Here is a 17597-nt window from a genome sequence, read left to right on the forward strand (position 1 = left end):
TACTATATATTTTACCTGAAGCAATTCTTTAAAAAGTATAAGTAAATCGTGGTAAGTTAGAGAGGTATACTCTAATCCATACAGCAACAAATAAAAATAATGTAAATAAATACAGAAAGAAGAATTGAAACACAAACTAAAATCTAACTGCTTAAAACAGAAGACAGGAGAATGAGAAGAGCAAAAGAATTCAAGAGATTAGCAAAATGGCATGCTTAAATGCAACCATAATAGTAATTATATTCTATTTAAATGGACTAAGCAATCTAACAAAATGCAGAAATTGCAGATATCATCAGACATTAAAAAGCTAGATGTAACCACATGCTGCCTACAAGAGATGCTCTTAACTACAGAGACACAAATATGTTGAAAAGAAGAGAATGGAAAAATATATACCATGAAAACATTAAGCTTGAAAAGCTAGAGTGGCTATATTAATCATTCAAAGTGACTTAAAGACAAGAAGTATTACCAGAGACAGACTCTTTCTGATGATAAAAAACAATTCAATAAATCAGAAACTGAACATCTGCTTAATATCAGAACTTCAAAATATGTGAAACAAGAACCTACATAACTTAGGGAGGTATAGACAAATTCACATACATATCTGGAGATTTTAACACACACCTCTGTCACTGATAGAATTACTTAGAAAAAGTTCCCAATCCTTATTAACACAAGCAACCATATTAATCTTCATGACTTTTGCAGACCACAACACCCCAAAACAGCAAGTACATATTTAAGTACACATGGAATAGTCATCAAGATTGATCGTATGGTGGTCCATAAAACAATCTCAGTAGATTTTAGAAGGTTGTCATTTTGCAGTTTGTTCTCTGACCACAACAGAATTAAATTAGAAATAAAAAACAATAAGGATCTAGAAAAGACCTAAATACTTGGAAATAAACTAACTCAAAACTAAACCATCCATAGGTCAACGATGGAAACAACAAAGTAAATTTGAAAAACTTTTTGACTGAATGATAATCCTTTAAAATTATATTAAAATTTGTGAAATACAGCTACAGCAGTCCTGTATAAATATCCTGAAGGGATATTTATACTTTTAAAAGCTTGAAGAAAAAATGTCCAAAATTAGTGATCTAAGGTTCTACCCTAGGAAGTTTAAAAAAAAAAAAAAAAGAGAGAGAGAGAAAGCAAACTGAACCCAAAGTAAATACAGGGACAGAAATAATAAGCATAAAACAGAAATTAATGAGAAAATATAAGTAAAAGTTTGTATTTGAAAAGTTCCATAAAACTGACAAAATTCTAGCTAAACTTATCAAGAAAAAAGAAATTCACAACTTAGCAATATCAGGAATGAAAGAGATGACCTAGAGAGCTTACAGACATTAAAAGAATAATAAGGGAACTTTATGACTTCCAGCAAATAAATCTGATAGCTTAGATGAAATAGACAAATTCCTTAAACAAATTACCGAAACTGACACACACAAAATAGATTATCTAAATATTTCAATATATGCAGAGGAAATTGACTTACCTGTCAAAACATTCCCACAAAGAAAACTCTAGGCTCTGTTGGTTTCACTGGTAATTTCTATCAAATATTTTAGAAAGAAATAACAATCCTACACCAACCCTTTAAAAAATAGAAGCCAAGGAAATATTTTCCAACTGATTTTATGAGGTCTGTATTACCCATAGTAACACTACACAAATACATCACAAGAGATCTAAAAACCAGAGAAAATCTTCTCATGAAATAGAAAAATTATTTACCAAATACTAGCAAAACAAACCCAACAAAATATGTGTATATATATTTACACACTTTATATAAATGGGGTTTATCCCAAAGTTGAAAGCTGGTGTAACATTCAAAAAAATCAATATTATTTACCATACTAAAAGAATAATGACAAGACCACCCGAATAGATGCAGAAAAGCATTTTTCAAAATTCAATAACTCATTTATGATAAAAATTCTTAGTTAACTAGGAAGAGAAGAGAGTTTGCTCAGTCTAATGAAGGACATCTATATAAAAAAAGAAAAAACCTACAGCTAACATCAAACCTAATGGTGAAAAAAAAAAAAAAGGAATGGTTTCTCTTAAGATTAGGAACAAAGTAAAGAAGATAGCTTTCAGTACTTCTATTCAACATTGTCATAGAGGTAGTAGCAAACACAAAAAGGCACAAAAATAAAGGCATAAAAGTTAGAAAGGAAGAAACACTTGTTGAAGGAAATTAAAGAAGACCTGAATAAATGGAGAGTACCACATTCATGGGCTAGAAAACTGAATATTGTTACAATATCAATTCTCCACAAAAACCTATAGACTCAACACAACTCTTACCAATATCCCAGCAGACTCTTAGAAATTGGCAAGTGATGCTAAGATTTATATGAAAATTTAAATAACCTTTAAAAATATCAATGCAAATTTGATCCTTTATTGTAAAATATATCCATGACATTTTACATGTCAAAGCAATTTCAAAAGTCAACATAGTTTTGTTTTTCTTTTTATAAAAGTAATACAGGTATATTGTGGAAAGAAATAGAATGCATGTAAAGTTATAAGAAAATGGAAATCACATTTAATCCCACAATCTCATAATAGTGGTCAACATTGTCATTATATCGTCCCAATTTTGTCCTTGCCTACATATATTTATATATTCATATATATAAATATTAATATATATTCACACAAATAGGAGTATATGTCTATTTCATTTTTCCATGTTAATAAGTATAGACCTAAGTCTTATGTTATTGGCTACATATTTTATAGTATGGTTGTATCTTAATGTATAACTAAACTTCTACTATTACATATTTCCAGTTTTCCTATATTATATACAAGCCGGTACCAAACATCTGTGTACATCTATGTTATATTATTTCCCTATGATACATTGCTAGGAAAAAAGAAAAGCTTCATAAGATCTACCCTCTTTTTTTTGGAGGTGGTACATATGTTTATGGTGTAGATTATGGTGATGTTTTCATGGATATATACTTAATCTCCAAACTCAAATTCTATACATTAAATATGTACAGGTTTCTGGATGTCAGTCATACCTCAATAAAGTGGTTTAAAAAAATAAAAAAAACTTTACAAGGAAAAAATGGTTCAAAGGGATGAACATATTGAACTTAGTTTTTTTTAATTTAATTTATCCTTAACCTCCTCATTGTTGTACCTCAACCTCCTGAAGATTATACCAGTTTATATTTTTTATATCAGTTCCTTCTACTCTTGTTAATTCTGGGCAAAAATAATTATTGAACTTTGTCAATCTGATAAGCAAAAGTGATATACCCCTGTTGTTTAATTTGTATTTCTTTGCTTACTAATGAAGTTAGCCAGCTTTTCACGTATTTATTAGCTGCTTTTAGTTTTTATTACATTCATTGCCTAGTTTTCTATTGACATTCACCTCTTGTCCTTATTGATTGATAAGAACCATTTGTTTAGTACTATGTTTAATCCCTCATCTATTATAAGCCTAAAAGATATTCTTCATTTTAGCAATGGCCTTTGTGTTTGTGTGTGTCTGTTGTTTATTTGCGTGTTATACTATAATGTTTTAACTACACACAATTGAATAGATTATTCTTCTCTTTCATGGTTGCTAGGTTTCATCATAGAAAAGCCTTTTCAATTCTATTATTGTTAATATTAATGAATTTTCTTCTGGTTCATTATTTGTTCTTGCATTTTAAACCTTCATCTAGAATTTATCTTATTGGAACCAGTGAAGTTGATATGCAAATTTTCCCACTAAATATCTAGCCACTTATATTTTTCTCACTGGATTAAAATGCCACCTTTCACATATACTGACTTCTCAAATGTATTTAGATATAATTCCTTACTCTTTCTGTTCCATTACCTCTGTATTTTTGTGTCAGCATGATACTCTTTTTTATTAATTTTTGTAATTTGTTTAAATATTTTGTAGGGTAAGTCTGTTTTCATTACTATTTTTTAATATTTCTGATATTTCTCATATTTATATTCTTCCAAATGAACTTTAGAATTAATTTTTCAAGTCAAAAATAATCTCTTTGAAATGTATGTACTTACTAAGAATTAATGTCTTTATAATATGGAACCTTTCTATTGAAATATATATACTATATCCCTCTTTTTAGTAAGTTTTATTTTGTTTCCTTAGTAGGGCTGAATGGTTGTAATACTTTGTGTATTTCTTGTTTAGTTTATTCTAAGGAATTTGACTTTTTTCAGAGATGCTGTGACTGGAATCATTTTACACAGTAATATTTTCTAAATGATTTATATGAAAATTATTTTCATTTTATAGTATGTTAATTTACTTATTCTCTTTGTTCTAATATTTTTTCAGTTGATTTCTTTTGGTTTTCAAGACAGATTTTAGTTTGATCTACAAAGATAGAATTATTGGAAAAGATGTGGCAAAACTAAATCTTGTGTTCCTCTATAATTGATTTTGCTAGCACTTTTTGCATCTTCACTTTTTTCCTACATTTTAAGGCCATTTTTCTAGTGATTCAGTATTAAGTTTGTTCCTAGTTGTTATTTTTTATGGATAGATTTGTTTAGATTTGTTTAGCTATACATACAGAGACATATATGTAAACATTGACTGGAGAATTATACTCTTACAGCTCAGCAGCAAATGCTGAAATTTCATCAAATACCTTTTTATCTAAAAATATTGTCTTAAACAACTTACCTTTGAGTAAAATATGGTGTTTTTGGATGAAATGCACCCCCAGGGATCTCAGGTTGAGAAGCGCTGCTCCATAACACACCTCTTACTATTCAGTTGAGCCGTAAGTTCAGTGTCTGCTTAACTATATACATTTAAAACATATTCATTTCCAATCTCATTTGATACCTATTTAATTTCAGGTTAACATGTTTACTGGGTTTGAATTTAAATATGAAGAAATGATAGTCCATTTATTATTTTAAAACATTTTTTTCCTTAAAATGATGACTCTTCTCACTCTTACATATTTAACCCAAAATCTTAAAGAAAGCATTTTCATCATCATAGCCGCTATGATACCTTGATTCTGCCTCATTTCTATAATAAACACGAAGAGTACAGGGAGATTTTGAGGATCTTTTTGTTTACCTCAAAAAAGAAAAACCCTTCATAAATCAAAATTTACTGAATTATGAAAGAGGTACAACCTTCTACCTGAAAGGGACCTTTTAATAGAAAATTTATATATGAAGGTAAAAAGTCTTATCCTCTTTCTCTGAATGTTAACTTTGTTTTGTACTTGGAACCCAAGGACCTGACGTTGAATGAAGCTTCTGTTAGCTTCATTTTGAACAGAGGATGACATTCCCAAACATTAGAGATGCAGACACTGATTCAAAGTGAAGAGGTGTCCTCTTAGCCATTGACCTCTGCTTTGGTCCTTTGGGTTCAAAACAGAACCTTTTGTGAAATGTATTGTTTTGCTCCATAGTCTGTGCCAGACACTGTAATAGTCTCTTTCTAGTTGTCCAATACTGAAATTGTCATTACTCTAGGAAGCTACTATTATCATCCCCCTTATTTCCATTTTACAGCCAAGAAAACTGAAGTACAGGGAGACACAATAACTTACCTGAGATCGTGTTGCTAACGATGGCAGCTCTCAGGTTTAAAGCTCAGATCTGTAGCGTTCCAAATCCAGGGTCTTTTTCATTGTACTCACTGTCTCATTTATGTCTCTTTACCTGTCTATGTCCTAACTCAATTTCTCTTCCTCCTTTCTTTGGCCCCTTCTCCTGCAGGCCCGTGACCAAGGTGTAAGACTAAGAGGGGGAGTCATGCTTCACACGGCCTTATCATGTTGGCAGCCATTCCTGGGTCTGGCTGTGGTCTTAATCTTCATGGGATCCACCATTGGCTGCCCTGCTCGCTGTGAGTGCTCAGCCCAGAACAAATCTGTTAGCTGCCACCGAAGGAGACTGATTGCCATCCCAGAGGGCATTCCCATCGAGACCAAAATCTTGGACCTCAGCAAGAACAGGCTGAAAAGTGTCAACCCTGAAGAATTCATCTCATACCCTCTGCTGGAGGAAATAGACTTGAGTGACAACATCATCGCCAATGTGGAGCCGGGAGCATTTAACAACCTCTTCAACCTGCGTTCCCTCCGCCTGAAGGGCAATCGCCTGAAGTTGGTCCCTCTGGGGGTCTTCACGGGCCTCGCCAACCTCACCAAGCTTGACATTAGTGAAAATAAGATTGTCATTTTACTGGACTACATGTTTCAGGATTTGCATAACCTGAAGTCTCTAGAAGTGGGGGATAATGATTTGGTTTATATATCACATAGGGCCTTCAGTGGGCTGGTTAGCTTGGAGCAGCTCACCCTGGAGAAATGCAACCTAACAGCGGTACCAACAGAAGCCCTCTCCCATCTCCGCAGCCTCATCAGCCTGCATCTGAAGCATCTCAATATCAACAACATGCCCGTGTATGCCTTTAAAAGACTGTTCCACCTGAAACATCTAGAGATTGACTATTGGCCTTTACTGGATATGATGCCTGCCAATAGCCTCTATGGTCTCAACCTCACATCCCTCTCAATCACGAACACCAACCTGTCCGTTGTACCCTTTCTTGCCTTTAAACACCTGGTCTATCTGACCCACCTTAACCTCTCCTACAATCCCATTAGCACCATCGAAGCTGGCATGTTCTCGGACCTGATCCGCCTTCAGGAGCTTCATATAGTGGGGGCCCAGCTCCGCACCATTGAGCCTCACTCCTTCCAAGGGCTCCGCTTCCTTCGTGTGCTCAATGTGTCTCAGAACCTACTGGAAACTTTGGAAGAGAATGTCTTCTCCTCCCCTAGGGCTTTGGAGGTCCTGAGCATTAATAACAACCCACTGGCCTGTGACTGCCGCCTTCTCTGGATCCTGCAGCGTCACCCCACCCTGCAGTTCGGTGGTCAGCAGCCCATGTGTGCTGGCCCAGACACCATTCGTGAGAGGTCATTCAAGGATTTCCATAGCACTGCCCTTTCTTTTTACTTTACCTGCAAAAAACCCAAAATCCGTGAAAAGAAGTTGCAGCATCTGCTAGTGGATGAGGGGCAGACGGTCCAGCTAGAATGCAATGCTGATGGAGACCCACAGCCTGTGATTTCCTGGGTGACACCTCGAAGGCGTTTCATCACCACCAAGTCCAATGGAAGAGCCACTGTGTTGGGCGATGGCACCTTGGAAATCCGTTTTGCCCAGGATCAAGACAGTGGGACGTATGTTTGCATCGCTAGCAATGCCGCTGGGAATGACACCTTCACAGCCTCCTTAACTGTGAAAGGATTCACTTCAGACCGCTTCCTTTATGCAAACAGGACCCCTATGTACATGACCGACTCCAATGACACCGTTTCCAATGGCACCAATGCCAACACTTTTTCCCTGGACCTTAAAACAATACTGGTGTCTACAGCCATGGGCTGTTTCACATTCCTGGGAGTGGTTTTATTTTGTTTTCTCCTCCTTTTTGTGTGGAGCCGAGGGAAAGGCAAACACAAAAACAGCATTGACCTTGAGTATGTGCCCCGAAAAAACAATGGTGCTGTTGTGGAAGGGGAGGTGGCTGGACCCAGGAGGTTCAACATGAAAATGATTTGACGGTCGACCACTCCAGCTATTGTTTCCGTGTCATTGTTGGTAACCAGTAAGACAGCCTGGCACAGTAAAGCACTAGGTTAAAGGGCAGCTTAGTGCAGCTGCCCCTGTGTCACAGCAGGGTCCATGGAAGCAGGAGGACTTCTGATGGAGAGTCGCCGCCTAAAGGCAGGCAGGCATGTGTCAGAGCCCTTCACACAGTGGGATACTAATTGTTTGCATTGCAAATATTGGCATTCTGGGGATCTCAGTAATGAACCTGACCTTTGACTCATGCTCATGGACAGTTATTCAACATTTTCTACCACTGCAAAAACAAAAGAATAAATAAAAAGGAACAACCTACAATGTAGGATTTGCATACTAAAAAGACACATTTGTCCAAAACATACTCTACAGAAAAATTTGTATCTCTGATTCTCATTTGTTAAAGCCTTGCATCATACCGTATTGTTGGTTCAACACCACAAAGAAATCAATATATTCTTTACTCTTATTTTTTGAAACATATATGCTGTATATGTTTTAAAGCAATATGAATGAGAGGTTGTGCTTTTAGTTACTCACCACTATCGATCCAAGTGTGATTTCACCTTCCTTTACATAGAGATAACCCTGAGACTAGATCCCTGGAGTTATGGGCAGATATATGTTGAAAGATGTGTTTGTCTGATGTAGGATGCCAAGAAATAGGACCCAAGGCAAAAATGCTCAATTCTGTTAACTTCTGTTACTATAAATAAAGGCATGTGCCTAGTTTTGATACAGAATGGAATATTTTTTATACTTGTAATATCACACTGGACCAGTTTACTGTTACAAAGTCCTTGGTTTCTCCAGAAGGTGGTGTGCCACTGTTTATATCTGTAAAATGCAAGGTAGGTGTTAATAATGAAAATTATTCATTTAACCACAACTTGATTTTACTTTCATCCATTGCTACTAATGGGTTAACAGAAAATGGAAGAGGATGTGATTGTTATATATACTCATAGGGCACTATTCAGCTCGTAGCTAAGGTCAACAATTCAGATGTTTAAAAGCTCTCTGGATAAGGAGGAGTTCTTCTCAGATTCCAACACAAACCGGGGTGATCCATGCATTACACGATCCATGCAACTAAGGATCTGTTTAAAATATGATAACTGTCTGAAGGCTAGATTGCTTCCAATCTAAGGAATCATCTAGCTACTGCAACTCTGCTGTTGTCTATTCAAATACTTTAAACACAGTATTATCTTAAATGGACAACTTCAGGGTTTCCCTCTGCTTCCTCTCCAAGTAGATACTGATTTTTATTTTGAAAATTGTCTGATGTAGACAAGAAGAATCTGTCTTATTTTGAAAGAAGTGGCAAAAAACAAGGTAGATTAAAAAGCACTTACTGATTTTTTTTTCTCTCTACTGAGTGAAAAACTAAGATTTACCCCTATAAATAGGTTAAATCGTGCTGACACTTTCACCCCTCTGAATGAAGGCTGTTTATCCAATTCAGTTTGTTTTACTGATTGGTACTCAAAGTTAAAATATTATAGTTTTTAAAAAATGGCGTCATGCCATTACTACCAGTGACCTGGTTCAGATGAGACATAATTCCATTTGGCTAAAGGTTGAGTCAATGGTTTTCAAAGCATATACAGTTGACCCTTGAACGTGGGAGTTAGGGGTGGTGATGCTCTGCACAGTTGAAAACCTTCATATAACTTAGCCCTGTGTATCCGCAATTCCGCATCCATGGATTCAACCAACCTCAGATCTCATAGTACTTATACTATTTACTGTTGAAAATATTTTGTGTATAAGTGGACCTGCACAGTTCGAACCCATGTTGTTCAAGGGTCAAGTATATTTATGTGATCTGAGAAAGCACTGAATATAGAGTGTATTCATGACATATGATATATTTAATTAGCATAGAACAGATAGATATCTATACTTTTCACACTGACAGAGACCTAAAAAAGAGCACCCTTTTGGACAGCATGTAAGCTGGAGTAGAAGGTCTCTGGGGTTTGTTTCTTGCAATTCAGACTGGAGGTTTGACTTTCAAAAAGCTGGCTTTTTTGAGTATTTGAAATTTTGAGTAACTTCAATAAAATTAAATTGACCCCGGTGAAAAAGTGACAGGTCCAGAAGTTGTTTGCCAACTGGATAGCAGCATGGTTAAGCCCATTTCTCCCTTAATAAAAGGGTGCAAAATGAGATAGAAAGATTGAAGAATTGCCTGCTTGAATCATTTTTCATTTGACTTTCCTGATGATTATCATACATCACTTAGAAATTCATTTCCCTCTTATGGCAATTAACTACCTTATTTATATCTAACAATACAAATCAAGATCTTACAAATTCTATCAGAATTCCAACTTGTGTGCAAATGGAATGGAGTCTTTCAAACTTACAAATGAACAAAGTTAGAGAGATAGTCTTCCAAAAGTTAATGGAGAGTACTTTGCATGGAGTAAGTACTTAACTAATTGGCCAACAAAAACATAGAGAGAGAAACATTTAGCAGTTAATAAAAGGGCTTTATAATTCTAACTGCTATTTTCTATCAAAATAAATGTTGACCAAAAAGCTTAGTCAAATGAAATTGGATTAAAGTTAACCCGTCCGTGAAAAGATTTAGTTATTATTCCACAGGAAGAAAAGAGATTGCACTCTCTCAGGGGTTTCCATACTCTGATCCCTGGAACACTAGTTATTTAAGATATTAATAAGCGTTCTTTCCAAAAAAGAGTCCCATAGACTAATAAGTCGGGAAAATGGTGCATTCTGTAACCACCTCTTGGAGGTTCAATATCTATTTGAGCCTAATAAATCCTCTGAAAAGTCCAATAAACAAGAATCCTGTTTAATTTTGTTTACCTTGGGGTTTCTCTAACTTATCTGAGCATGAAGCACTTCTCATGATGCAACTGTTAAACATCTTGAAAAACTAGAGTTCCACAGAACCCAGTTTGGTCAACATCGGACTAAAGTAGTACTCTTCCGAATTATTCCTAAACCCAATGTTTCCAACAAGAGTAAAATTACTATTTGAATTGGGCTCCAATAGATTACCAAAAAAAAAAAAAAAGAAACATGCCACCTGGATAAGTGATCTGATCATTAAAATGTACTGGCCAGATAGTTCTAGGAGAATCTGTGACTTTCTGTCTGAAGCATCATAGTAAAGGATTTATAGGTAATTGAATGGCCACTTAATTTTCTACATTCTCACTATCTGTTCAGATCTTGGGTTCCTTTTTATAACTGCAAAGCTCTGATCTTGGGTTCCGTTGACTAGAATTTGGGGGCTCTAGGATTGAATTTCACAAAGGGAATTTTCCCTTATGGCCTCAGTTTACCTCTTTGTTAGGTCCAACTAGACTGTGGTAAACAACAGCAGTTTAGATCAGCAAGTGGGCCAAATTTTCCCGAGTAGTCATCTCGGGGTCATCATCTTCCCAGAGTATTTGTTCAAACTGTCCTTAGAAGAAATACAGTTGTTCGGCTCAGCATTTAACTCTGGGTTGACCAGTTCTGTGTGCATATTAAGCATATTCACAGAAGATTTTATACTCCCTAGGCATTAAATTTCTAGAAGAAAAATTCCCTGACTAGAGCCCTAATGGTCAGAGAATTGATCTATGCCCCCAAATGTCTGAAATACATGTTATTAGAGTATGATAACTCACCAAACGATTTGGCCTAATGTGTTCCTGGCAAGGGATTTCTACTTTTCCAAGTTCTCATGTTACTTACTTTTTTTTCATTTTCATTGCATTTATAATTATGAGCTTTTCAAATATTCTCAAAGTTTGAAAATGTAAACCAAGAATTGCCAAGACTTGTATTTCCTAGTCCCAGAGCACATTTTCAGAGCTCTGGTTTTGTTCAAGTTTCTCAGAAATTTTGCTTATCACCAACTATTCTGCAGTAGTATAAAGGCATTCAGGATTTGCTCTAAAGTGTTCAAGGTGGATTCTTTTTCCATTGTTCTGTCAAATATTCTGTTCTCTTCAGTTCTCAGAGGAGTCCAGAAATTACAGTCTTCCATGACTTTTTCAAAAAAGAATTATTTAAATCTCACCTGCATTTAAGCCTGACCTTTGTCATTTTCCATGACTCAAGCAGGAACAAATATATTTCTATATTATAAGGTACAAAAGACAGCATGTGATCTTGGAGAAGAAAACTTGAGTAGAGCCCCATGTAGATTAACTTACCCTTCCAGGGTCTGTCTTTATCTCCACATCAAGAAATTTGTTTTAACTTCAGGAACTGTGCTCAGAAGCTGTTCAACACCACAGAATATGTCTTGAGGCTTTCTAGGAAAGAAAAAATATACACATCATTTTCAACTTAGAAGGCTAAGACCTGACCAAAAAAATATCAGAAGTTTAAAGAAAGGTTGGAGGGAGACATTTGAATGAATTTTAATCCTATTTCCTTTATTACTATTTTTTATAGTTATCTTCTAACTGAAGAAACATCAGAGGTTATACTCTTATTTAACTTTCATCACTGTCTTTTTTGTCCCTATTACCTATGTCCTGGTCACATCTATATAGCTCACATAAGCCATTCCAAATGGATTTTGTGCCATGTGAACCTAGTAACAAAGCATGTGAGGCCAAAGCCATTCATTCTACTCAGTACTTAGGTAAAGATTTATCCCCTTTATTCCTGGGGTTAAAGTCCTGGAAACATTTCCCATTAGACTAATATCCATACATGAGGTGCCTGGTGATTTCCATTGACTTTCCAGCATTGGCTTTGAGAGCCCCATCCTTTCTTCTAAAATCCTTGCTCTCTTATGACTGAGGACGTTCTGGAGTTATCCTTGCCCTCGTGTGTGGAAAGCCTTGAGGAATGAACCATTACCTGACTTGTTGATTTTAGAGTTGCATGTTAGGCAGCAGAGTGTGCTTCCTGGTACTCTGGCAAACATTTGACATGAATCTCTGTTACTCTTCCCTTAACTCCTCCAAAAGCTGTTCCAAAGAGAGCCTTCTCAGTCTCACTCCAGCAAAAGTCCTGCTACCGGGAAAGGACAGCTTCACAGTCTAAGTCAATAAGATCAAAATGAGAGCTGATTTGCCATGATATTTAGCTAAGAAATTACCTAACAAAAAAATGGGTTTAGCAGCCGTAGGCCTAGACTTGCAAGATTTAGCCAAGTAAACCATGTTTTAAATCAACAATGAATGAATGACAGGTTTCCAAATCTGAAGTTGGCTTTTCTGTTTTGGTAGCAGTAAATGTAGCTCTGCGTATTTTCTCAAAAATGTTAGAGAATGGAAACTGCTTACCTGTTGTGAGCTTTTCAACAGATTGTCTAGGATAAAATGTTTGCAGCAAAAAAAAAAAAAAAAAAGACATAATTAAGAAGTTTGTAAAAGCTTTATTTTTCTAAAACAGACCTGAACTGAAGCTGATGTTCCTCTTTCAAAATATAGGAATCTGATCAAGACAAGCCTGCAAGCACCCCAGACTGCCCTTCTCCAGTTGGCCAAAGTCTTTAATACCTCTTCCCCCCCCTCCCCCTCTCCCTGGAGAACATTCTGAATAGGAAGGAGGAAAAGATCAGGGACTACTAACTCCCCTGAGACAGCTCACAGAGAGTACGCCCCCCCATTCCTGCCTTCTTTCCTGATACTACAATTGAAATGATCCCTCATTCTCCAGTTCTGCCTTACTCACCACTGTCACCCCCCAGCTGCTGTCATACCTCATCAATGAATGCTCTCCCCGGGGAAAAGTCTCCTCTCATTAGCACTCAGAAATTCTTGGGCAATTGTTAAACTGGAAATTGCTTTTTTTAAAAAGCCCTCCAGCCTATCTCACATAACACTTTAAAAGTTAAGACTTACCATTCACATAATCACAAGCTGACAGCAATCTGCAGGTTGAGTGATTCTGATTTTTTTTCTCTCTCTTCTAGAAGCAGGTGGGTTGATATAATGCCAGCCTTAAATAGAAGCTTTATTTATAGCCTTAGCAGAATGAGCAAAGAGCTGGCATAATCAAGAGTGTACTGCATAGTTTAAGGAAGGCTTTGCCTTTAATATGCAAAATAGCCATTAGAAGATAACAAAAATGCAAATTTACATTCTCCTAAATTGGTTAACTGTATTAATTCCAGTAAAGTTCAAAAGATAACTTTCCGTACTACAAATGGGTCAGAGTCAAAGATGCTGGGTCTATTTTACAAGGACAAACAAAAAACAACAACCCAGAAATTTGGTTGCCATGTTAACTTTCTTCATTTTCTTGCAAACTTCCTATTCTAAATTACTTTAATATTTTTAATCTCCACTAAAATGAAATCAATGTAACCTGTAATACCATGTAATCAACAAATAAAGATTAAGCAGGGGGATAATTCAGACTTGCAAAAAGAATTCAATCTTTACAACAATGTGTGTCCAGCAACACACTGAGTCATATACATATCTATGTGATGGCAAGAGATAGGAATTGAGTCATGAACAAACTTTTTACAGGCTATTTGGAAGGAAATGCTCTTTTCCTCCCCAGTTATAAAATCAGGTGTACCACACACACGCGTGTTGCTTTGATATGCAAGTCAGTTGTCTTCCTACGTTTTGTCCTTTTCCATATGGTATGAAATGCCCCAAATAATAATCAGTTTAAAAGCTATTGTTTATATATACATATATAAATATGAGGGGGAGGGTGATTGGATTTTTTTTTTAAGTGTATAAAATGTAACTGTTTTTAAAGTTGATAAGCTTGAGCAGGAGAAAAAAAAAAAACAGAATGTGTGTCTGTGTTTTTCTTTAATGTCTTATCAAAGTCTTATTCTGGGACGATCCCATGACTGGAAGCTACTAACCAACAACCTATAAAACTTTTTTTTAAAATGCCTGTTAGCTTGTTTTTGTTCTTAAAAAAAATTAGTGCTAATGACAAAAGTATCTTGATTTAGGTTTATGCCTCATTGACTATACTGATTTATTGTGGGCATGTTTTATTTTTAACATGTAAAAATAAGTTAACTTATTTTATTAACATGTAAAATAAGTTAAGAACACATGTTTTCTTTATTGATGTAAAGGGCTTAAGCATCTGACATCACAGTTAAATCCATTTGGGTATTATTAAGAAATGAAATGTAATAAAAGACAATTGGAGTCATCTATCAGAAAATATTTCCTTATTGAGAGAAGTAGGTTATATGAGCCTTACCGGGAATATGAGGTTGCATAAATATCTTTAACATTGTTATTAGAACAGATAATCTACAAATAATTCCAGTCAGAGAAGCAGCAGGCCCAGGGCAATCTGATTCTACTGCTGGGGTGAATGGAAGCCACTCAGAAGGGAATCAGAGGCCAGGTTTTCAGGTTCATTGTAAGCAAAATTCCAAGGGGCCATGATTTGATATGACCCAGTCATATCAACCACACTAGAAATATATTCTACCTTACTGAAGATAAATCCTGTATCACTTGCAAAATCATCTCATCCATTTGAGTTGGTTATAAAAGCAAGTAATGGCCATGACTTTAGATATGAAATATATTTGAGCAAGAACTGCAGGATTCAGCAAGCCATACACACAACATCATCATCTAATCACCTTCTCTGAGTTAGCTTTCACTCAGCCAACTATGGATGATCGAGACATCGTGTAAGATAAGGTGCAAAATATTAAAAAGAAAAATCTTTTCTCTCGTCTTCAGGCAAATTGGTAACGAAGGAAAGAAGACTGTCTAGTGTAAAAGAGGAAAAGAACTGAAAATGTAAAAACTGCCCTTTGTGCACTCTTTCTTCTGAGAGCAAAGGTGCTCTCTCCTCACCTTTGGTGCTTAAGGGAACAGGCTTTAGGCAGCTGTGCTCAGGGAGCGTCATCCTGTGGTTTCATCTTCACCCCCTAGAGCTTGTTAGATGCCTTCCAGTGAAGAGAGAGTTAAGTGGAGGAAGCAGAAACCTGGCAGGAGTGGGACCTGGAAGCCATACTGCTAAATGACAAGAAAGTCCGAGACTCACGTCCAGGCAGCAGCAGATACTCAAACTCTGAGGCTGCTAGCAAGAAATTCACAAAAGGCCGCCTTGCTATTCTTCAATTGCAGAATGAAGAGCTTACCATCAGAAAGGGGTTTCCTTCTCCGGGAAGATTTTTTGGTACTGCCAAAGCTGCGTAACTGAGAGTCACATCTCTGACAGTGGGCTTTCGTTTTATACCACTAGACTAGCATGACCAAAATGGAGAAAGATTTTCCATGAATATAGTTTTGAGTATGTTGGGAATACATCTCTACCAACGAATACATCACAAGTTAGGTTGTCCAATAACCTGTTCCCTGATCAAGTTATTCCCTGATCAGGGAAAAGATAGCCCCAATATTTCAGGACTTTTTCTTAAATAAGGATAAGAGGGAAGAAGACAATATAATGAAGTCAAATTTTTAAATGAGAGCCAAATGTACTCTTAGCAGTCTGGCTTCTGGCTCTCTCCTTATAAGGACATTCTGATCATGTGTTGCTTCATAAATTTCAAGCTTCATAAATGCTCCAAGCCCATCAGAGTTTTGAGTCTCTGAGTTGGGGGGATGTTTGTTGGTCTTTTTCTCCCTCTCATTTTCCTTAGTCATGGGCATCCTGCTCCAGTTGTTAATGTTTCTGTGTCATTTGAGATAGTAGAAATAAAAGTTATGAGTTCCTGCATACTCCTGTTAAGGCAGATAAGTATGTTATAGAACCCAATATTCTTTTCATAATTACCTCATTGTCAGACCTAAAACCCAGGATGTGAAGACTAATGTGGAATAAGGCCAACTTGAGGAAAAAATTGAGAAACCTTAATGGGATTCCTGAGGGGAAATTCACCTAGGAATTCTGCCACCAATGGATGGAAAATGTGAAGACACTGACTCGTAGGGCTTGTCACTCGGTGCCTTTCATCAACTCTTATAAACAACTAAATGCAAAAATTATGACCCTCTATAAAAAATTTGGATTGAAAGGAAAACTCTTGTTATAGCTATACAGTCATTGTTTCATTCCATACTACTCTGAACTGGGTAAATCAGAAAGTCAGAACATGTCAATAAATCTCTCTATATAGTACATGTAGTTTAATGCCAGATACACACACACACACAATTACTAAGAACTAACAGGAGAAAGATAAGGAAAAAGAAAAGGCAGCTGGAAAATATATGGTTTATCTGAGGATTCTCACGATTCTGTTTGCCTCTAATAAAGAAAACTAAGAACAGAACTCAATCACTAAGAAAATAGGGTCTGAAAGATGAAAACCCATGGAAAGTCTCTGTGAGAAACAACATACTACTACATAGGTTACATCTTTACTTGAAAGACCTAAATCTTAAACAATAGTTGTATATTGAATATACTGAATAATTTTGTTCACTGTCATATTGAGAGATAAATCTATTTACCAGATCCTCCTCATTTATGTAAGCCCTTTCTAACGACAGCATCACTCCTCATATTATTCTTAGGCACAAGAAATCAAGCTGGTACCATAGCATAGAGACAATTCACTACATTTAATCTGTTCTTTCACTCATGGGCTATTAGCTGGATGTACAAAAGCCTAACAGGTTACATCTATTATATACATTCAGGACTCTTGTGAAAGTTAGATAAACACTTCTTTAAACACACACACACATACACAAACAAACCCATACCATAGTGTCCAGAGTTTCTTTAAGCCTCACTGTGTATCAGTTCAAACATCTTACTGGGAATTAATTTACTGAACACAGAACAAATGTGAATGCAAAGAGATTACCAAGTCAGCTCCACCATCTTGATTTACATAAGCTCTCCTGTTTTAGTGACACCTGGAGAATCCAGTTGCCTGTACTTCAGTGGTCTCAATAGCCTTCCATGGCACTACAATTTAAAAAAAAAAAAATTGCTGGTATTAATGGAGGGCTGGTTTCAATACATGGCAGCTGTTTTCTGTCCTGAGTCTTCTGGAGTAAAAA

The 17597-nt window shown here is 36.1% G+C and overlaps 1 protein-coding gene across 15 annotated transcripts in view; it reads left to right on the plus strand.

Annotated features, from left to right (window-relative positions):
* The window catches only part of LINGO2 (leucine rich repeat and Ig domain containing 2), a 1237500-nt gene extending 1229107 nt beyond the window's left edge, over positions 1-8393 (plus strand). For all 15 annotated transcript variants that reach the window (XM_067041380.1, XM_067041378.1, XM_067041375.1 and 12 more), the window contains one exon: positions 5770-8393. In XM_067041380.1, coding sequence (XP_066897481.1) covers positions 5806-7626 — 1821 coding nt within the window. In that variant the 5' untranslated portion in view covers positions 5770-5805 and the 3' untranslated portion in view covers positions 7627-8393. The remainder of the gene's footprint in view (positions 1-5769) is intronic.
* Positions 8394-17597: the final 9204 nt, after the last annotated feature.

The sequence above is a fragment of the Kogia breviceps genome, chromosome 8 (genome assembly GCF_026419965.1).
Source record: "Kogia breviceps isolate mKogBre1 chromosome 8, mKogBre1 haplotype 1, whole genome shotgun sequence".
Lineage (NCBI taxonomy): Eukaryota > Metazoa > Chordata > Mammalia > Artiodactyla > Physeteridae > Kogia > Kogia breviceps.